This window comes from Ursus americanus, chromosome 18, assembly GCF_024610735.1.
Source record: "Ursus americanus isolate L20-20 chromosome 18, mUrsAme1.1.p, whole genome shotgun sequence".
NCBI classification, from domain to species: Eukaryota; Metazoa; Chordata; class Mammalia; order Carnivora; family Ursidae; genus Ursus; species Ursus americanus.
Genome location: NC_142144.1, coordinates 8,231,389 through 8,253,846, shown reverse-complemented (window position 1 = coordinate 8,253,846; position 22,458 = coordinate 8,231,389). Strand labels below are relative to the sequence as shown.

At 54.1% G+C, this 22,458-nt stretch overlaps 1 protein-coding gene across 8 annotated transcripts in view; it reads left to right on the top strand.

Annotated features, from left to right (window-relative positions):
* The window catches only part of RALGPS1 (Ral GEF with PH domain and SH3 binding motif 1), a 280,227-nt gene that overhangs the window by 253,400 nt on the left and 4,369 nt on the right, over nucleotides 1-22,458 (top strand). For 2 of the 8 annotated variants that reach the window (XM_087869362.1, XM_087869361.1), the window contains 7 exons: nucleotides 731-782; nucleotides 12,273-12,356; nucleotides 13,663-13,768; nucleotides 15,542-15,634; nucleotides 15,815-15,920; nucleotides 18,589-18,680; nucleotides 21,008-21,845. In XM_087869362.1, the coding sequence (XP_087725488.1) occupies nucleotides 731-782; nucleotides 12,273-12,356; nucleotides 13,663-13,768; nucleotides 15,542-15,634; nucleotides 15,815-15,920; nucleotides 18,589-18,680; nucleotides 21,008-21,055 (581 nt within the window). In that variant the 3' untranslated portion in view covers nucleotides 21,056-21,845. Of the gene's footprint in view, nucleotides 1-730; nucleotides 783-12,272; nucleotides 12,357-13,662; nucleotides 13,769-15,541; nucleotides 15,635-15,814; nucleotides 15,921-18,588; nucleotides 18,681-21,007; nucleotides 21,846-22,458 lie in introns of those variants that run through there. The other 6 variants (XM_087869364.1, XM_087869363.1, XM_087869366.1 and 3 more) reach the window with 6 other exon arrangements.

Here is a 22,458-nt window from a genome sequence, read left to right as displayed (position 1 = left end):
GAGACCTCCTCCCTCCCCCTCTCCCCCTGCCCAGGGTTGGTGCCAGCAGGCAGCCCCGGCAGAGTGCCGAAGCGAGGCACCTCCAAGGTCTGAGGGGGAGCACAAAGGACTCGGCAGCATGCAGTGACAGGTGTCCTTGTGGCCAGAGCCAGGCCTTGGAGGGCAGGTGTCCCAGTCCGCCCCAGAGGGCAGCCGGGGAAGGTGGAGCTTCTCTCCTGTGTCTGCTGGCCGGGAGGTGAAGGGCCACTTCCTCAAGGCTTCTGTCTCATGCCAGGCAGCTGCTGTGACAGTCCTGGCCCTTGGGAGTAGAAGGGCTCATTTGGCCTCTGTCCTCACTAGGTGAGGCTTGCTCTAGCACTGGTTTCACTTGGGCCGGGAGGGAGGCAGTGGTAGGGCCAGGCCAGGCCACCACAGAGGCCAAGGCGCACAGAGCCTGGTGGGCCAGTGCACAGGCAGCCGCAGCCTTCGGGGGGCAGTGGGAAAGGAATGGACGACCTACCCGGGAGCAGGGGGTGGGGCGAGCTCTTTGGACCCTCCCAGGAGAGCGAGTCAGAAATAGCAGCAGCAAAACCCCGAGTCACACAGATGCCCACAGGGTCAGAAAGCTGTTTCTCCGGCACTTCTGCGGAGCTCAGGGACCTGGGCCTGCTGACCCAGGAGAACAGACTCCTCTGGGTTGGCCCCTCTTCTGTGAGGCTGCCACACTCATTGATCTGTGTTCCTTTTCCAGGCAGTAGTGAGAGCTCAGAGTTTAGTGAAGAGATGTCTTCAGGGCTGGAAAGGTGAGTGTGGCCTCAGCTCAGCCTCCCTCCCAGGGTGGCGCTCAGGGCTCCGGGCAGGGACCAGCCCCACCCCCACCCCCACCGCCCCTCGCTGGCCCAGCCTGGGGAGGCTGCTCTGTGGCTCTTCAGGTCAGCTCAGCCCAGGGGCAGGGCCTACTCGGAGTGGGGGGTGGAAGAGCAGGGGGGGTGTGGGGTGGGGGTCCCGGCCCCATGCTCTGAGCAGCCCGACTCATCATCCCGTCCAGAGCTAGCCCAGGAGCCTGAGGCCAGCACCTCTTCCTCAGGCCGAGCTGCCGAGGAGACCTGCAAGCAGATTTGGTCTAACATGTGGGTTCTCAAAACCGGAAGCCTAAGCTGGGCCTGGTGTGGAGATGGGCACGTGGCTCCGCCTGGTGGGGTCTGAGAGTGTTACACCCGCATGGCCTCAAGCCTTGGGCTGACACGCAGCCTGCTGGGCACTGTGACAGTGAAGCGGATCCCAGCCCGGGGTTTGGCTTCCTGTGGTGAGGCCTTCCGACCCCGGAACGGGGCCTCCTGCTCAGGAGTCCACCCACTGCATCTACTCCAAGAGCTGATGCTTTCTTTGTGCCAGGCGCCGGGTGGGCTCTGGGAAGACAGACTCTGAGCAGGGAGCTCCCGTAGCTGCGGTGCCACCAAAGGTGAACGGGCATCCTGGCGACTCGAGGTGTGAAGGGAGGCGGACTGCTGCAGAGAGCAGATGTGCACTGCCCTTCGGAGTAGCCCCTCCAGCAACGTGCAGGGCCGTGTGCACACCCAGTTACATATGCTGTACACACGCACACACATACTCAGTCTCCCACTTGCATGTGCACACATTTCCCAAGAAATGCCACATATGCGCACAGTCGTGCACTTGTGTACGCACACGTACGTGGGTACACATACATACACACGTGTACATTCACACACAGCTCACACATACGCAGCTCACACTTGCACGCGCACACACACACACATGCTCTTGCTCGCTCTCTGTCTATCTCTCTCCCCCACTCCTCACTTCTCCTCTGGTGCTGAAGTCTCCTGTCTCATCAGTCCCCATAATCATTAAATGGCCAGAGAGGAGATGAACCCCCCCAGCAAGTCCTCACAGGGCAGAGGGACGTTAAGTGATAAGTCATAAGTGACCTTCGTTGAGCATTCCGTGTGCGCCAGCCACTGTCTTGGCCTCACCGAATCCTGAAGCACTTCTGCACAGTGGCTACTCATAGTGTCCCCATTTTACACCTGTGGACAGCAAGGCTCAGAGAGGTGAAGTGACTTGTCCTGCTTCACATTCCTCTGGTCGGGCGGAGCTGACCCAAATCCACATCTTCCTGACGCTGAGCCCACCTCTTCACCGCTCTGCTCCTGGCCTCGTCCAGAGGGCCACTGTGACAGCTACAGGGACTGGCCCCATGTCGATTGGTCAGTCTTTCTGTCTTTGTGAAAGCCCAGGTGGAGGGCTGGAAAGGGGAGGAACAATGCCCTGAGCCCTTAGAACCCACTCCCTCTGTCCCTGCTGTAGGACTCCTGGAGGGGTATTTGCTCTGGGTTGCTCAGGCTAGTGGGCCCCGCTGCCTGTGCCCTGGGGCCAGCCCAGCAGTGGACATGAGAACTGGACAGGCTCCAGGGTAGACTCCAGATCTGATGAGCAGAACTCCGACTTGTGTCAGCATCAGTCAGGGGGCTTCTAGGGAGATCCGGACAAAAGGCCTTATAGGCAAGCCAGTGTCCCCTGGCCACAGGCCAGTGAGGGGACACTGAGTGGGAAACTTTTGCAGGCATGGTCTCAGGATCCAGACCTGAGCTTACTCACTGGTTCATTCATTCCCTCATTCCCTCATTCATTCAATCAGTGGCTGTTTATTAAGCCACTGCGTCCTGCTAGTCTCTGAGGGCAGCAAATACAGCTCCTGATGAACACTCATGACCCAGACCAGAGCCACCAGGGAGGAAGACAGTGAGAGGGTTCCCGCCCCCCGTAGAGGATGCTGTACTTAATCAGGGGCGAACCCTGTAAGATACACCATTCCTCTTTTCTCTCTTCCACTTAGAATTTGGCATTTGATTTACTATCCATTGGAATGTCCATAGTAGGTGCTTTTTGGGTGGGACCTCCCGCAAGAGGTTGTCTCCCAGCTGGCCCACCCATGCAGATGCCCAGCCCTGCCTCCAGCAGCTTGCAGGGAGAACGTCCTGCTTCTCATTGTCTGGGGACCTAGCTCTAGGATCCTAACCCGAGGAGGGGAGCAGGAGGCCACCTGCTTTGGAAGATGCCCGTGGGGCGAGGATGAGCCCTCTAGTCCTCTCTGAGACCCAAGCTGCACCCTGGCTTCCAACTCCCGTGGCCTGGCCTCCAGTCGACATTTCCATCTTGCACTAGCCTCTTTCCATGTCTACCAGAAAGAATCCACTCCCTCAAATGCATGTGAGCATTCGAGACTTTCCTGAAGAGCCCACAGGAGAGCTGGAGGGGAGGGTTTGCCTCCCGGTCTTTGAAAACCTTTGTTAAATGCCACTCTTTCCCACACAACTCAGGGACCGCATTCACTGTGCCACCTGGGCCTCCCTGCCCCACCTTCACCCACACAGTGCTCAGCCCCACTGGGGCCTCCCTTCATGCCCAGGCCACTTTGCTCCTGCTCTACAAAGGGGAGTAGATTCTGTCTCTCTGGAAGCCAGGGCCACCCCGCCTGGGCCCAGAGGCCAGTGTCTGCCCTGAAAGAGCTTTCAGAACACTTTTCAGTAAAGCGGAGCTTCCCTTCTTGGAAACCCCGCCAGCTGGTCCTGACCGATGCTGGAAGAACACAGCTGTCTCTATACCTTTACACTTGCGCGGGCAGACAGTGACCTCAGAGCCACAGCCAATGGTGCAGTAGAGGGCTGCCCCCCTCCCAGAGGAATGAGGTGTGAGAGAAGAAGAGGTCCTGGCTCCTCCGGTCCCCAGAGGCCAGGCTAGGGCAGGGCAGTACCTTGCCCCACAGCCCTGAAGCTTAGGGGCCATAACCTTCAACTGACTTGTCCCCCAGGCCCTTGGACATGGTAACAAGCTTGACCCAGGTCAGGAAGAGAAATGGAGCCAAATACTACCAGCATGAAGGACAGGGAGGTCCCAGGCCAGTGACACCTGCTACCAGCACACACCCCTCCAGTGGTCTGCAGGCACATCTTAATCACCCTTTATGCCACTGTGACCAGGGGGGCAGGAGGGTTCCCGTTGTCTGACAGAGCGCGGGGTCATTTGGCCTTGTCTTGGAAGTTTGCCTTCCCTGGGATCACACACAGGGACATTTCAGCCTGGCAGCCCGAAGGCAGTGCTTGAGTGGCAGCCAGAGCTCAGGTGGCTCCCAGTGCTCTCCTCAAGTGGCCAGCCTTAACGGGCGCCCATGATGGAGCCCACAGGAGTCCTCGGGACCTTTTGTGCTGCTCTCTGTGGGAGCGGGCCTGGCGGAGGGATGGCAGCCCCACTGACCCTGTGCTTGGAGGGACTGTGCATTGAGGGCTTGGGGCGGGGTGGGGGGAGGGAAGTGGCCCTCCTGCTGCCGCTGTCATCTTGCTGTCCCTTCATCCATCTCAGCTTCAGCAAGGCCACAGGGCCTGTGGGTGGAGGAGGGGCGGGAACAGACTAGCTGTGAGGTGGCCAGACCAGGGAGGAGTAGGTTCGGCTGCTTTAAAGACCCTCCCCTGTCTTCGGGGCCCAGAATGAGAACAGAGTGGTGGTCCTGGGTCAGCGCCCTCCACAACTGGAGGCCAGAGTCACTGGGACGGGGGGGGGGGCCTCCTCTCTTAAAACTCTACCTCATGTCCCAACCTGTACCTTTCTCACCCCAGTGTCCTGGGTTGAGGACAAAGTGGAAGGAGGACCCCGTATCGCACTGTGCTTTCCCAGGGAAAGAAGGCAGGCGGCCCTGAAAAGGCATTTTCAACATGTACTTAATTAACTGGAAAGTAGGACTGTGGACACTGCCCTCGGCTAGCCTCGAGCAAACCTCGGGCTTCTCGGAAATTCAAGAGGGAAGGGAGTATTTTAGTCAGGCCCATCAGCAAGAGCTGACAGGTGCTTCTTTTTATGCCTGATTTTCACTAAAGTGAGAATAAGTATATTAGCCTGAGAGTTAATAATTTTAAATGAAGTTTTTAAAAATAGGAACAAAATGGATGATAGAGGTGAACATATATGTATATACAAAAATATGTAATGTCACTCATCTCAGTTCTGAGTTCTAGGGCCACTGAATGAATTTCTTTCCTTCATTTTTTCCCCTATATTCTCCAGATCTGCCACAATGGGTACATGTTTCTTATACACCCAGAAAAAAAAAATAACATTAAAAAAAAAGGAGTTAATCAGAAACCTTTACTGATTGGTTTTCAAGAGGTAACACATGAAAGTATGTCACAGATTTGGCACAAAACCCTCGGCCATCCGTCTCTAGTCCGACACCAGCCACGTGTGAGGAAGGGCACTCTCGCATGAGACGGGCTGGGAGCACAGGCCGTGCAAAGGCAAGGAGGCAGAGGGGTCCTTGGGGCATGGGGGAGGCCGCGCGACAGCCCTCTATGAAGCAGAGCTGTTCTCCCTCCTTCCCAGAGAGGCGAGGGGTACGGGAGCTAGTCGCAGCTCGTGCTCGGGCTGGGAGACAGAACAAACCGATGATGCCAGGTCCACAGAGGGTCTTGAAGTTGTGCGGCACTCCACGGGAGTGTCCAGCGCAGTGACCCGAGTCAGACTGCGGGGTCAGGGGTGGCTTCCGGTAGAGGCAATGGTTGAGCAGAAGCTCAGGGACATTGGTGAAGAGGACTGCAGCGGGCCCTCGAGAAGGGGTCCTGGGATCTGGGGAGGCTGCAAGGCCTGAGTCGTGTGCCAGGATGAGAGGGGTGGCCCGGGGGTGCTCCATGTGGCTCTTCAAACTCACGGCAGGAGAGGCAGACTCATGACGTGTCCTGATCTCCGAAGCTCTCAGTGTGCCTCTGCATGGAAAGATCACGGTCTGGCTTCCTGATGCTGCCAGCAGCGCTGGGGAGGGGCCTGGGGTCAGGACGGCTTGCTCGCAGTGACCTTGGGCCTGTCTCTCAACCTCTGAGCCTCCGCTGTACAGCGAGGATGCTCCCAGGAAATGCTTAGCACAGAGGTGGAGCTGCTCCGTTGGGTACTTGGACATTCTCACGAGTTTCCCTCAGTGGGTACGCCTTGCCAGCAAGCAGGGGACACAGGGTCTCAGGCTGGGTGGGGTGAAGAGGAACGTCCCCGAATGGCAGTGCAGCCGTCATGGGGCGGATGAGCTACCCCGAAGGCAAGTGTCCACCAGCCGTGGTTGGCCTCCAGGCTGACGCCGAACTGTGGGGAGGACCCGTTGAGGAGGCTGCTCAGGCCGTCGGCCCCGCGAGTGCCCTAGGGCGGCGAGGAGGTTGGGTGATGCAGTGTTTCCTGCGCGTGAGGTTTGCTTGTTCTTAGCCGGCGAGATCTTCCAACGTCCTTAGGGGGATCCCAGGAAAGGAGAGTCGCGCCCGCGGATTGCCAAGCCTGCTGCCCCCAAATCAGAGCTTTTAAAGACACGCTTCTCCTTTCTTGAGACCATCATGGGACTCTGGCAGATGGCCAAGGTTTGCCAGGGTGCAGAGGCACCTCCCAAGCCCCAAAGCACAGCATCTCAAGAGGGGGGGGCTGTTCTGGAGGCAATCTGGGCAGTGAGGGGTCCCTTTACTGAAGTGCCACATGAGAGCGGCTGTTTTCAGGGTGACTTTCACAGAGGGTCTCGCTGCCTTCCTCCCACTCCCGTGGCTGAGGCCCAGGAATCTCTCACCTACCCACCCCTTGGTCTGGCTCCCCAGCTCCGTCTTGCTCTGTGCCTCCGTTCCGCAGCTCTGCCTCCTGTGGCAGCCCAGTTGGACGGTGTGCCAAGCTTCCGATGCGGGTTTCCCTCAAAGATGCCATCTCTTGCCTTGTTCAGCAACCGACACTGAAGTCTGGAAAATGAGGCTCCACCCAGAAGCTCAGGCTCCTCTGAGAGACAACAGTGGACAGCAGTTCCCTGGGCCTTTTGCTTGACCTTGTCCTTGGTCCCTGACAGACAAGGGCGGGGCCCTGCCCTCTAGCTGCTGTGGCGTCACAGGTAGCTGAGGGATCTCAGCCCACAGCCTCTCTGTCCAGTACCTACAACCCCTCAGAGTCAGGTCCTAGACAGTGGGCAGGATGTCTTTCCATCTTGAATCAGTCCTTCTCCACATATATCTGCTGCACTCCCCTCTCTCTCTGCAGACCAGATTTCTAGGCTGCTGAGCTCACAGTGGGGAAGACGGACATATCACATCTTCCAAGTTTACGTGTTATGCCCTCATCCAGCCACAGAGCCTGACTTCCCATCCTTCACATCTGGTTCTTAATTGCCGTGAGAGAAAATCTGATTGACCTGGCTTGGATCAGGTGTTGTTCTATCCACTCAGCTAAACAGCAGTACAACTATGGTCCTAGAGACCCACTCAGTAGATCAGGGACATTGCCCAGAGAAGAGTGAGTGAGTGACTTATAAGCAGAAAAAGTCCTTTAGCAAGTACTGCTGGAAGGGCTGTTCCAGGGTCCAGCAGAGCTCAGAGTGGCAGCTTCCTGTCTGCAGATGAAGGTCAATCTTCAAGAAGTGGCTGGGACCAAGCTCTGGCCTAATGGAATGGCTTCCCATTAAGGTTTTGCTGGTGCAGGTGGACACTGTTGATGAACAGCATTTTCTGGGCCCTTCCACAGGCACAATCCTACCTCAAGGGGCTCTGTGCACTTGAGATAGAGGAATGAGTGGAGGATCCTACTTCTGCTAAGACAGGATTACTGAGACCCCAATGTAATTACTACCCAAGACTTCTCCATATTCCCCAACCTCCTAAACCAGCAATGGGGACTCGGGCTTTATGAAATTTAATCCCCATGATACTACCTAATGTGTACCTTAAAAAACTATTGAGGGGAAGATGCCTTTCAGACCTGCCTTGGCTAGTCTGAATTCTCATGACGGTGTTGGCCCAGGCAGGACCCTGGCTGCTTCCGCCTCAAGAGCACTACCCACTCTTCCGCTTCCTAGTGTTGTGACCTTGGGCAAGTTACTCCGCCTCTGCAAGCCTCAGATTCCTGATCTATAAGGTGGGGATAAGAACAGTGCCTGCCTGGGGTGCCTGGGTGGCTCAGTCGGTTAAACGTCCAGCTCTTGATCTCTGCTCAGGTCTCGATCTCAGGGTTGTGAGTTCAAGCGTCACAGTGGGTTCCCTGCTGGGTGTGGAGCCCACTTAAAACAAACAAAACAAAAAGATAGTGCCTGCCTAATAGTATTCCTGATTTTCAGGATAGAAGATCTCAGTGTGATTAGACAAGAAAATAAATAAGTACTGCTTAGCACATTGCCTAGCACCCATCATCCCCACCACCACCCTATCACCCTCATTATCCTCCTCATCACTGTCACTTCATCATCCCCATCACCCCATCATCACCATCATCCCATCCTTATCATTCCCATCATCCCCATCACCCCATCATCACCGTCATCCCATCCCTATTATTCTTATCACCCCATCCTTATCATTTCCATCATCCCATTCTTATCATTCCCATCATTCCCATCACCCCATCATCTCCATCACCCCATCCTTATCCTTCCCATCATCTCCATCATCCCATCCTTTTCCTTCCCATCATCTCCATCACCACATCATCACCATCATCCCATCATCTCCATCACCCCATCCTTTTCCTTCCCATCATCCCCATCACCCCATCATCATTATCACATCCTTATCCTTCCCATCACCTCCATCACCGCATCGTCACCATCATCCCATCCTTATCATTCCATATCATCCCCATCACCCCATCACCACCATCGTCCCATCCTTATCATTCCCATCATCTCTATCACCCCATCATCTCCATCACCCCATCTTTATCCTTCCCATCATCTCCATCACCCCATCCTTACACTTCCCATCATCTCCATCACTGCATCATCACCATCACCCCATCCTTATCCATCCCATCTTCCCCATCACCCCATCATCTCCATCACCCCATCATCATCACCATACCATTGTTCTCGTCAGTCCATCCTTATCATTATCACCATCACCACTACCACCACCATCATCATTTTGTACACCATTTGGGACTGAAGTGTTCTACTTGGTTGCCAGTCTACATCTTCCCCAGACCAGACTTCCTGTGAGTAGGGTTGCCTGCTACATCCCTTCTCCCCACCACTGCCCAAGATCCATCCTTGAGAGGAAACAGTAAAATGGCCTCCCTGGGGTACATTGCATTCAGCCACATTCTGCTCCCAGCATCATGCTGGGAAAGGTGTCTGTGGTTCTGGAGTGGGAGCCCCCCACGTCAGTCCAAGAAATCCCCTGATTTCTGAGTTCACCAGATATCACTGCCCATTCATTTTGCTTTTTCTGGCTCTGAACATTCAAATAAGAAATCTCAAAGCAGGGCCGTGAACAGATTGGTTCCAGTGGCTGATGATCCTGGCTCCTCTGTGCTGATTCTAGCCTGCTTGGGCCCAGCCAGAGTCACCCCAACCGTCACAGCCCTCCTCCAGCCCTGCAGGGCTCACCTGGGGAGGAAGGCTGGCCACCACAACGCTGACTATTCTGAAAGCTGGCCTTGGGGAAAAGTCACCATTATGCTTACCTTCAAGGCCAGGGTCACTCCCCCAGGTTCCAGGGAAGCAGACTCTGACTTTCCCCACTGGGAGCAGCTTGACAGACATAGGCCCTCTGCTCACACAGGAAAGCCAGCCTCCCTTTGTGAATACTTGATCTTCATCCCTAATGGCTGGCCAGTGCGGTGGGATGAGTGGCTTCACCTCCTTGAGCCTCTGTCTCCTCATCTAAGACAGGGTGGGAATAGTGCCCCTCCCAGAGGTGGGAGGAACGGTGTGTCTCATGGTCAGCAGTTGATAAATGGCAGCTGCTCTTAAGTGCCAGTTAGCCAAAACCACCGGAAGATTACTCCCGTGCAGAGACCAAGGGCCAAGAGACCCCGGAGCTGGACCCACCATGGGAGATCTGGAGCCTACAACTGCTGGGGCCGTCCAGTCTCACAGACACTGACAAAGCCCGATCGGTGTGAGCTGCAGCAGAGACCCACAAGAAGTGGTGCGTGCGGGAGGAGAATGCCCCGAAGCCCCCATAAGGTAGACCCAGTCCCCGTGGCAGTCTCCACCACATGTGACACCTCAGCCTCCCTGAGACCCTGAAAGGCATGGGAGGAGCTTGGGCTGTAGAGTCAGAACAGGGTTCAAATCCTGGCTTACTGGGCTCATGCCTTGGTCAAGTGTCTTCCCATCACTGAGCCTCAGTTTCCCTGTTCTGGGGAAGATAATGTGCTTAAATAAAGCTCCAGAGAGAGGGTGAGTGTCATGGCCTTGCGCGTGTGAGCCCTCACTCACTAGTGATCTCTGCACCCCTGCATTCCCCCACCCAGTGCACTGGGGGGCACCCCACGCCTTTAGGAAGAACATGGAGAAAGGCTGCTTAAAAGGCTAGACAGGTTGGAAGATGCTGACTTAAAGCTCTCCATTGGCAAGTGTCAGTCATGCAAACATCTGTTGAGTGTGCAGCCGTGGACTATCTCCGAAAGGAGGGAAAGTAGCGGCGCCAACCACATCCCCCCATTGGTGGAACTACTGGACATTGCGGACAGCCCACTGTCGTTGCACCTTTTCCTTGGGCACCAGGGCAAAAAGACTCACAAGACGCAACTAATGAATCATCGAGCTTTACATCGGAAACCGGGGATGTACTGTATGGTGACTAACATAATATAAAAAATCATTTAAAAAAAATACAAATCAGATCAATTAAAAAAAAAAAAAAGACTCACAAGAAGAAAGGTGGAGAAGAAGGGGCCGGAGGACCCAGCTCTGGAAAGGGTGGCTCCATCTCCCAATCCAGACAGGTGGCAGCTCAGAGCAAGAATCCAGATCAAACGAGGAGACGTCCCCTGGACACAAGGAATGTCATCGCAGAAAGGCTCACTGCCCTGACTCATAAGAAATCTCTGGTAATGGCTGGGGAGGAGGCAGTCCGTTGTGAGCCCTCTGAGCAGTCTGCTTCAGCACGGGGCATAACATTTGTGAAGTACTCAGCAGTGTTCCCGTAATGGTGAAAGTCCTGGAGCTTTTCATGAATTAGAGCAGATTTGTCATGACGTGTAACATCCTGCTCACTCACTGCACTGCAGGCCTCTTTCTGAATGGCGGGGAGGGAGGAGGCGATCCGGCCTGTGGGCTGAGAGTTGGGCATGCCAGGGCCTCATCTGCCCCACGGGTCATGGTGGGGGTGGGGTCAGCCTGTGACCATCGTCTGTCACCCAGGTGTGCTGGGGAAGGCTGAGATCCATTACATCTAAGGACTTGAGGGGCCACGCACATGCTGTGGCTCTTTACCACCTTAAGAGGAGGGGCTGATGGGCAGCTGGCCTAGATGGCCATCAGACTCCCACCAGCCCTGAACCTGAGCCTGTGTACGACAGACCCAAGATGGTCATCAAGAACAGTTCCTTCTCCAGTGGAGGACCGAGGGGCAGGGAGCCACGCGACCCTGCCCCCTCAGAGGTACCTGAGCTCACTTATGCTATGGTGGACCCGCTGCCCTGAATGAGTCCAATGCCGTGGGACCGCATGCAGCAACCTAGGACTGGCAGCAGGGAACAGAGAGAGTATTTGCAAAGGCAATCTTGAGCTTGTCTGACCTTATAAATGGGGTTACATCCCTGTTTGGCCAATGGGCCAGGAAAGCGCTGGCCCAGGGAGACCCCATGCTGCAGGGGGGAGCAGGTGCTTGAGGACCACGTGGACACAGGAAATCGTCCTGCTGAAGGAGGAAGAGCTGACGAGACAGAAAGACGGAAGCCTCTCCCCCGAATAGGTTGAACTTCTGCTTACTCTGGAAGCTGTACCTTCCCCTGCAAAGGCTCCCAACTGGGGACACCAGGTGGGAGAGAAGCCGGAGGAGCAAGCCCATGGGGAGACGGCAGGGGGCTGGCGGCAGCCAGCGGAGGAGGCCGCCCAATGGAGAGGACGCAGCAAACAGAGGAATTCAGCTGTGTGCTGCTGGGTGAGGACGGTGCGCCCGCCGCCCCCGCAGGCCCGACGTGCAAGACTGCCCACGGTTCTGTGTCTGTGTATGCCCTTGTCATGGGATTTACCATGGACTGTTGGGGACGGCGTTTTCTATTAAACGTGTCAGCTTCACATTGGGTAAGTGGGTGTGCCTGATTTTGGTCACCCCCTGACACTGATGGAGGCTCTGGGGGCATCGTGGTCACTGGCCTGGCAGCTCCAGCTGTGCCCCAGATGTGTCCGCCGCGTGATGTAGGAGGTGCGGGAAGAGCTGGGGTTGGAGCCTCCTGAGTCAATGCCCACAGAGTCCGAGACGCCCCTGCTTCCTCCGAGTATCAGGTTTTCCCGGCTGTTGCTAAAACTCACCCCTTTTCCTCTGAAGCAGGGGACGTCTCTATGCCACGCTGGGGCCCAACTGGCGGGTTCCAGTTCGGAATTCTCCCAGGACCCGGAGCTGCGTCTACAGGTACTCGTTTGTTCGTGTGCTTATTTACTTGACAGCTAGCTTAGGTTGCTCGTTGGATGCCAAGCGCTGTGCTCGAGGCGGCTGGATGAGCCACAGTCCAAGAGGCTGCTGCCACAGGAGAGACAGAGATCGAACCGATAATCCCAGATCCCTGATGGTCCCAGAGAGGAGGTGGAGTGTTCTGGGAGGGGAGAGCAGGGAAGGCCTCTGGGGAAACGACTGGAAGAGTGATGGGAATGAACCAAATACAGGGAGGGGAGGTGCAGGGATAATAAGAGTGCCCCAAGCCGAAGGGAGGCAGGAAAAGCAGGGTGGCTTGGGGAGTGAGAGAGGGGAAGGGTGGAGATGAGGCTGGGGAGGTGGGACCCAGCCATGGGGTGGAGGGTGGGAGTGACCGACAGCGACATGACCAGATCATCCTGGCCGTGGCATGGAGAACTGGAGAGTGTGCAGGAGGAAGGCAAGACTGGCCTCAGGGAGGCCAGGGGAGAGCATCGGGCAGTTGTCCAAAGGAAGAACAAGTTCTGGCCTAAAGTGGGGGGCGTGGGATGGCTGAGAGGGGCAGTTAGGCATATATAGGACGTGGGATCAGTACATCCTTGGGATTGAGTAGGTTGCAGGGGTGGAGGGGTAAGAGGAGAAACCCCCCCAGGTCTCTGGTTCAGGCAGCCGGGTGGATGGTGGATGGTTCACCCACATGTGGAGGAAGAGCCGCCTGAGGAAGGGCACCAAGTTGAGGAAGATGCCTATGGGTAGGTGCCCACCCACTGAGCAGAAGCCGTCTGGAGCCTCCGGGCAGGTCTAGGCTGGTGCTGCACTTGGCTGTCTTTACCTGTAGGTGGCGCCCAAAGCCCTGAGGCGAAGGCACCGGGCTTGGCCGCCATCCTAGGCCCTGCTTCTCACTCTTCTCACTCCACCGCCACCTCCCCCACTTGCTCTCTGCTCCTCCAGGCTGCTGCCAACACAAGGAGGGGCTGCATGGCCCCAGGCTTCCCAGGTGGAGAGGAAGGTGGGAGCACGGGGGAGGGCCAAGAGGAAGCCACTGCAGAGGTCAGGAGCAGGTGGTGGTGCTGCTGGGGCCTGGGTTATAGGGAGCTCTGTCACCAAGCCTAGGGCCTTGAGGTGCTCCGAAAGGTGGGGGAGGTGAAAGTTTTCAGCTGTGGCCAGCCCAGGGCCACCTGCCCCGACAATGTTGAGTCCTCTGGCCTGGCACAGCATCACAGACTTGGCAGTGGGGAGCTGTGAGGGAGAGGGTGCCTGACCGCGGCTCCTCCTGGTCATTGTCTGACTGGTGGTCTCCCCCCAGCCCCACGGGCCCGTGCATCTGTACACTGGGGAGCTCAGCCGCCGTGCCCACCATGGAGGGTCCTCTGAGGAGGAAAACTCTGCTCAAGGAGGGACGGAGACCCGCGGTAAGTGCAGACCCACCTCTGTGCAGAGGCAGCAGGGGCAGCAGGGAGGGCCCTGGGCTCCAGGGCAAGGGCCTCACTTTCCACATCTGTAAACTGGGATAAAATGGTGCCTACGTTGTCGAGGACTCAGCAAAACTGTTACATGCACAGCCATGCACACGGTGAGCATGCGGTGAGCCAGAGCTGTGACGGGGAGGTGGGGGGTGGAAGCCTGCAGACCCCTGGGCGTTGGGTTGGAACTGCCCCTGAGAGGGTTGGCACAGCCTGTGCAGTATCCCCAGCTGCAGATGCCCTCTCTCCCCGTGGCAGCAGCATCAGGAGGCCTTTGAGGCTCTACCATAGTTCCCAGGTCACCTGTGCTGGACCCACATGTCGCTGGCTCCATGACCTCCACCCATGGCAGGGCCTCAGCCACATGCAGAGACCCCTGTACCACAGAGCATCCACGCGAGGGTTTCCTACAAACAGCCCATGGGCTGTGTCTCCAGGCAGCATCTGCTCCCATCTGCTCTGCCCCCTGCTTGCCCTGTCCACTGCCCATGGAGCCCCCTGAAGCTACCCCCTCCTGCCTGTGCCCACCGTGAAGTTGCCAGGGCGCTGGCCCAGCTGTCACCTCCAGACACTACCCTGTCTGCCGGTGCCAGGTGGCTCGTGGGTAAGGAGAGTCTTCCCTGTAGCCCTGGGCTGCACTTTGTCCCTTGGGCCCAGATTACCACAGAGCATTCTGTGACGTGGGGCCCTGGATCTGGCCTGTTGTACGGACCTGCCTGCTTCTCTCCCATACTCAGAGTTCAGGCCTCGATCATTCTGAGCCAGGGCGAGACAGTGTCCCACTAGCAGAGTTTTCCCAAATGCTGGTTGGCCCAGTAGTAAGTGATGAAATCAGTCCAATGGGTCATGACGTGTATTTGTGAGCAGAACAGAATAGAATGGATGATACAGGTAAGTATTGTTTCATGAAGTTTCTTTCGGTTTGACGTGTGTGTGCATGTGTGTTCTACACCCGTGTGGGTGTCATCAAAGAGGTCTGAAAGCCGCTGCTGTCACGACTGCCAGTGCCGTAGCCCCATCCGGCACGCAGAGGGGGTCTTGTAGGCTGGGATGCAGACGGTCCGCCTCTACACTCAGCCTCACTCCTTTCAGGAGAGAATACTTGCTTCGCCTTTGCAAACCAAAACGCTCATTAAGTGATTTTCCCTAAACCAAGGAGCAGAGCCCCCTGAAGAGGGAATCCCAGCCTTGCTGCCTGGAGAAACAGAAAGAATACCTGTAGCTCCACCCTGTTGGCTTTTCCCCCTTCTAAGTGCGCAGACGTCCCACGTGCTAACGTTCAGACAGCCGGAGCGCACCAGTGCGGATAGGATGGCTCGACTAGGCTATCTATGGTTTAGCATGTCTGTGTTTTAGAAGAGTTTTACCCCAGGACCTTCTTGGGCCCAAGTCACCTGAACACATAGAAATTAAGCCTTGGCACTGCCTTAAAGAAGGTGAAAAAATGAAAGGCTCTCAGAGTAAAGGAGCCAGAGAGGGGAGGCTGGACTTGGGGCTCAGAGCTCAGAGGCACTGAGGAGGAGGGCCTCCCTCCTCCAGGCCCTGGGTGGAAGTGACCTTGAGGCATGAGGGGCCAGGGAGGAGATGAGGCCTGTGCTGGCCTTGGTTGGGAGGAAGGGGACACCCTTCCAGCCATGTGGCCGGGTCTGTAACTGGGCGGGGAGGTGGGACTCCACCCCCACCACGTGCAGCGTTGCCACTCTGCCTCCCCTTCCTCTGTAGCTGTCCTCATGGACCAGGTACTGGGTCATACTCTCGGGATCCACCCTCCTGTACTACGGAGCCAAGTCCTTGCGGGGCACAGACAGAAAACACGTAAGTCCCGTGAAAGGACTCGCCGTGCTGGGACTTCAGGTAGTGTGACCTGGGAGGGTGGGGGCAGGGAGGAAAGCAGGGGAGGTGGCAAGGGTGGGATGGAACCTTGCCAGGCCTAGCTTAGCTTCTTCGGGGAGTGGAGGGCATGGACCTCCGGGTTATGCTGTTGTTCTTCCCCAGTATAAATCCACACCCGGCAAAAAAGTCTCCGTTGTGGGCTGGATGGTGCAGCTGCCTGACGACCCCGAGCACCCCGATATCTTCCAGCTGAATAACCCCGACAAAGGTAGGCAGCAGTCCTGGCGCTGGGTGCCCACGACTTTCCTCTGCCCTGTTTTCCTCTTCTGCTAAATGTATATTTTGAAACAGTAGGAACTTTTGGGGGCTGCTGCTTTCCCTTTGCTTTAGGTGGTGGTCAGAGGGTCCCCACACTAGTCTGTGAAAACTGCTTAGAGAGTGGTCAGTGTGTCCACTGAGCATGTCCAGTGGGCATGGCACACTTTTGTGGCCTCACCTGTGGCTACCCATCACCTTTGAAGCTGTAGCCTCAGGGTCGTGGGAACAAATAATAAAATGCTGCATAAGGAAGGGACCGTGTGGCTGGAAGGGTTTGGGTTTTGGGAGATTTCAGGGACACCCCTGACATTACCTGTGCCATGAGACTCTCACAGTATCGTGGTCCAAGACCGAATCAGAGAAGAGCCCTTTTACAAAAGCCCCAACTTTAACTTGTCTGGTCATCTCCCATTTCCTCCTGGTTCCATCCCTTCCCCATGACTATGTTGGGTGGAAGGACAGATTCTGGGCACCATCTTGTCCAGGAGCCCTATTTGCATTGACATTCAGAATAGGCCATAGAGATGGACATCAGAACCACAATGAGATATCACCTCACACCTATCAGAATGGCTGAAATTAAAAAGACAAGAAATAGTAAGTGTTGGTAGGATGTGGAGAAAAAGGAACCCTTGTGCATCATTGTTGGGAACTAAATTGGTATAGCCACTGTGGAAAGGAATATGGAGTTTCCTCAGAAAATTAAAAAATAGGAATACCATATGATCCAATAATTCCATTACTGAGTATTTACCCAAAGAAAATGAAAACACTAATCCGAAAAGATATTCAGCCCATGTTTATTGTATTATTTATAATAGCCAAGATATGGAAGCAACCTAAGTGTCCTTTGATAGATGAATGGATAAGGAAGACGTGATACACACACACACACACACACACACACACACCATAAAAATATTACACAGTCATAAAAAAAAATGAGATCATGCCCTTTGTGACAACGTAGATGGACTTAGAGGGTGTTATGCTAAGTGAAATAGGTCAGACTGAGAAAGACAAATGTGATATGATTTCACTCATGTGGTATCTAAAAACAACAACAACAAAAAACCAAATGAATAAACAAACAAGCAGAATCAGACCTATAGAGGACAAACTTATAGTTTCTAGAGGGGAGGGGTTGGGAGGATGGACAAAATGGGTGAAGGGGAGTGGGAGATAGAACCTTCCAGTTATGGAATGAACAAGTCGTAGGAATATAGTCAATGATATCTTAATAGAGTTTTATGGTGATCACAGTAACTACACTTGTGGTGAGCGTAGCGTGTTGTATAAACTTGTTGACTCACTGTGTTGTACACCTGAAACTAATGTAACATTTTGTGTCAACTATACTAAAAAAAAAAAAGAAAAGAAAAAGAATAGCTCATGCTTGTCTTCCTGGCCCATGTCACATGGCAAAACCCCGAAATACCGGGGTCTCAGGTTCTAGCCAGGCAAAGTCTCTGGGACTGTCAAGTCTCCAAGCATCTTTACATCTTCTCAGGAATGTTCTAGTGCAAGGTTCACGTACATACAAATCACCTGAGGAACTTGTAAAAATTCAGATTTGGATTCAGTGGATCTGGGGTGGAGACCAAGCTTCTGCATTTCTAACAATCTCCCAGGTAATACAGATGATCTGCAGTAGAGAGACCACAGGGTTCTAAAGTTGTTAACTGAGAAGTCAAGAAACAGGAAACTTCCAGGGGCCCAGGGACTGGAGAGGAGAGGAGCCAAGTTCTCTGCTCCATGTCTGTGCGATTGAATCCACGCACAGCTACACACACATCATAGCGTGTCCCGGTCTGGTCACCCCTGGAATTTCTTCCTCAAGTTTCCAGGCCTGGATTAGAAGTGGTTTCTTGTGGAAGTAAAGGCTGTGCCTGCACAAGCTTGCCTTGGGGACCACATGGCCACAGGGATCACGGCCACTCTTGGGCCTTAGCGCACAGGAGATCACTGTCCCCAAGCAGAGGGAAATATGACACAGACGGTGGCCGGGGTCTGTGAACTCGAGTGGTGAAAAAAAAACCACATCTTTGTTTTCTGTGGCTTCTCACGCCTTTATTTACGAGTATTAAACTACTAGAATGTTTGCAACACCTGTGATTTTATGTCTAAGAGAAACCGCAGATATTCTCCTGTCACGTATGGTTGCAGGTTTCTCAGAGTGACATTCCTGCTCATCTCTCTGGAATTACAGTACAGTGTCAGACCTGCCCCGAGATCTTGATATTGGTGCATTAATTGAGAAGCAGGTCTAGAACTGTATCGCTCAAGTGTTTTTAGTAGTTCGATAACTGCATTTCCGTGGTAATGATCTCCTTTGTATTTTATTTTATGCATTTGAAAATGTTATTCTGAGAATAACACCTGAGAAGTCCACAGGCTTCACCAGAGTCAGATGCACCAGGGCCCAAAAAATGGTCCACAGAGACAGCCCGGAGGCCGCAGAGCTTCTGCCCCTGCAAGTCCCGAGCTTACCTTCAGCTGCTCCCGACATTCCTTGGTTTAGTTAACCTAAGTTCACATTTATCTTCCTGCCCCAGTCACAGGCGGGCCTTCCTATGAGACCCTCCCTCTTCCTAACCAATGGTTTCTCTGCCCGTCAGGCAATGTTTACAAGTTCCAGACTGGTTCCCGGTTTCATGCAATACTGTGGCACAAGCATTTGGATGACGCATGTAAAAGCAACAGGCCTCAGGTAAAGTCACCGAAACCCTGCTTATCTCTGGAAATATCCTCTCCCACCCTTGGGACTATGGGTCCATCGAAAACAGGGCTTCTTCCTTCCCTCAGAGCCTATCAGCTGTGCTCCCAGGCACCCTCTTTTGATCAGCCTTTCTCCATGAGACCGGGCACCCTCTGCTCAGCTTAGAACTAAGCCCAGCTCCGGTCCAGAACTGTGAATCTGGTCCCTGTGTCTTTTCTACTAAGGGAAACGCCATGGAAACATCCGCTGGGCACAGTTTGGTGGCAGGTGTGATATCTCCCCAAGGATCAGGATATAGCATCTATTTAGACCATCCCCTCCAAAAGATGATTTGTGGGAACACTCCCGACTGACAACAGGGCCTCCCTGCTCCACAACCCTTAGGAATACTACTACTAGCTAATATTGAGAGCCAAGCACGGCTGCTCCTCGGTGTATCTGAGCCAGCGGGACCTCTGGTCTGCGCCTCGCCCAGGACCAGGCATTATGGGAAATGTTTTACGTGTGGGAATTGGCCGAATCCTCCCAACATCCCTGTGAGGCATGTTTCTCTTACTGTCTCCATTTTATGCTGAGGACACTGAAGCTCAGAGTGTGGCAGGCACTGGTTTAAGGTCCAAGGTTAATGAGATCTAACCCCGGTCCGCCCTCCACCAAAGTCTATACCTGCTTCCCTGAGCTCCCCGGCCTCACACTTCCCAGAGGGCCCCCAGCTTGCCCAGCCTCCCACAGTCGAGCTAAAGTCCTGGAAGCACAGCCTCGGCTGCCAGGCTTCTGAGAGGCATGGCTGCTCCAGCTCCCAGCACCCAATGTGGCAGGCTGGACGTTCCTGCCCCTGGGAGTGGTGGGAGGGGTGGGGGGGGTGCTCCTGTCCCTAAGCTTCCCTGTCCGTGTTCCCCAGGGATCAGCCAGAAGAGGGCACTGCGGAGTGGGTCCCTCTCAGTGTGGGGACCCAGCGAGCCCCAGAACTTGAGAGTAGGCTGTGCCGGCTTCGGGTGGTAGCAGCTGGGAGGCACCAGCTCTGAGGTGTGAGGGGGGCCTCGGCAAAGCCTAGTTCACAAGCAGGCATTTGGGTCTGGGAGGATGCTGGTGACAGCACAGTCACGGGACTTCAGGCCCCTCCGAGTGGTTCTCGGAAATCCGAGGGAGGTCTCGGTTTTGTTCTAGTCAGGATTTTCATATGTAACGTCACGTGAGAACATATGTGACAAGCTGCTCAGATTATAGATCATGAGAGGCTAGAAAGCAGAAGGTAGAAAGTTCTCAACAAACTAAAACAGTAGGAAAGACTGACAAAGGGAAAACACGAGGTACCACAGGGAAGCTCAAAATAAACTGCATTGGAGTCCCCTTACTCACCTGTCTGCCTGCTAGCACTTTGTCGCGGTGATAGACCCACACTTGTCCACAGGCAGTGTGGTTAAGAATGTTCACTGCAGGGGCACCTGGGTGGCTCCGTCAGGTAAGCATCCAACTCTTGATCCCTGCTCAGGTCTTGATCCAAGCCCCACTTTGGTGTGAAGGCTATTTGAAAAAAATGTTCACTGCAGCATTGTCCTTGATAGGGAAAAATGGAAACCTCTGTGACCGTCAGTAAATCCCTGTTGTTTGACACCTGGGAGCAATTAGAAGGACAGAAGCAGATCCGTGTGTGATATCCTGAAAGGGGCTCTTAGAAGCAAAAAGCAAAGTATAGGGGCACCTAGCTGGCTCGGTCAGTAGAGCATGCGACTCTTGATTTCAGGGTCATGAGTTTGAGCCCCACGTTGGGCACAGAGACTACTTTAAAAAATTAAAAAATTTTAAAAAGCAAAGGGTAAAACATATGTGAGGGCAATCTCATTTGTATTAAAATACATAAGCATATTTATAATATGTATGTCCCTGTATATAAAATTTCTAAAGAGATATGCAAGAAACTATCATTCCGTGGTGTCTAGAGTGCTTATGTATATTTTTTTACATGAAACAAATGCGATTGCTCGTCTCCATGGTGGGAAGGCCAGGGGTTTTGGTCAACAGTCACCTGGTGACAGGTGATGCAAGGGCCTCAGGTCACATTAAGAGAGGACGAGCACCCTGACCTTTCCCGAGCTAGCCACATGGGGTGTGTCTGGGGCTCCAGCAGGTGGCAGGCAACTGGTTAATACCCACCTGGCAGAGCAGGTGTTTGGTCAGAAGGACAGACTGAATTTCATGTATGGCAAATGCAGTATGCCATGGCAAAGTTTTGCAACTTTTAAGTATTTTTGTCCAATTTTTAGACCTAGGCAAGAGGGACCTCTTATTTTTTCTACTCTCTTTCCCTTTTTATTTAGAATTTCCTTTCAACCACATATTCCTGCGCCATGCTGTATGTGATATAAAGAGTTGGCAGCCGCTACCTGTTCCGCGGCAGGTTATTTAAATGAAGCATAGCACATCCCTGTGACGTCATGCAGGGGCTGCCTTGAAAATCACAGCGGGGCGTCTACTCCCGTGGGAAATCGCAGTGGCTGGGATTCGTTGTCTTTTGGGTGGGCTTGCATTTCTTCAGATTGTTTGTACCAACACCAAACACGCTGAAACATTACTTACAACCTGTGTAAGGTGTAAACCGCAGCTCGAAAACCACACCCAGCTCCCTGCCCACCTAGCCTAAGGGCAGGACCTCCCTGGGCCTCAGAACACTTCCCTCCCCCAGGGGCCTCTTCCTAATTCTGTGTCCCTCCCATCGGCCTGCACCTTCTAACCGCTCTCCTGATTTATTTACTGCTCCTTTAAAATGTTAGCATGCGTATTGGATTCCTTAATGTATTGTCTGGGTACATTTTTTAAAACATTTTTAAAAATAGAACCATAACTGGATATTTTCTTCTGTGACTTGCTTTTTTCCCTACAGTGTGTTCCTGAGATTCATCTGTGTCAATGTGTGTAGCTGTCATTCATTTATTTGCACTGATATATTTTTTTTTATTAATTCTTCTGGCAGTGATCCCAGAAATGATTTCCTGCTTTTTGCTATTTTGAACAGTGCTACTGTGACCATTCTTATAACTATCTCCTGGTGCAGGGAGACGCATTTTTTTCCCCAATTCATCACTTTGACCAAACTGACACCAAGATGGATTTGTTTTTGATGAAATTGCTTCTCATCAAATCTCCTAGAACCCAACAGCAGAGGGGGGTGGGGGAGCCTGGGGCCGGGGGCAGTATGAAGGGAGAGAGAAGCACCCTGACCTTGGGCCGGTGGTCTCCCCAGCAAAGGGAGCTGGGATCATGTCCGGGGGACACAGCTATGGGAAGGTCTTGGGGGTCCTGGCGTCCCGATCACTCTTCCTGGTGCTCCCGCTTCTCAGTTCCTGCCACCCCCTCACCACCCACCCCTGCCTCTGGTTTCCCATCCAGAGGCTTATGCCCATTCCTGCAGAATTTGCCTCCTCTCCACTCCAAGTGCAGTTCTGTTTTGCTGCTAGGCTAGTGAATGAGAGCATGGGCTCTGGGGCCATGGCCTGCCATTTACTCGAGGTGGGCTTCTCCTTTCTAAGCCTCAGGGTCCTCATCTTTGTCGTGGGGACGCTTCCAGAACCTGCCTCATTGGGTGTTGGACACGATGATGTCAAGTGCCTGGCACACAGTGGCCACTTGACAAACAGTGGCCGTGGTTCTTGCCAGGCTCTCTTCCCCACATGCCCCGCTTACCCGCAGACTCACTGGGAAAGACCTGATCCCTTCATTTAGGGGCGCCCCTTGTCCCATTCCGAAAGGTTGGAACTCTGACAAGAGGCTG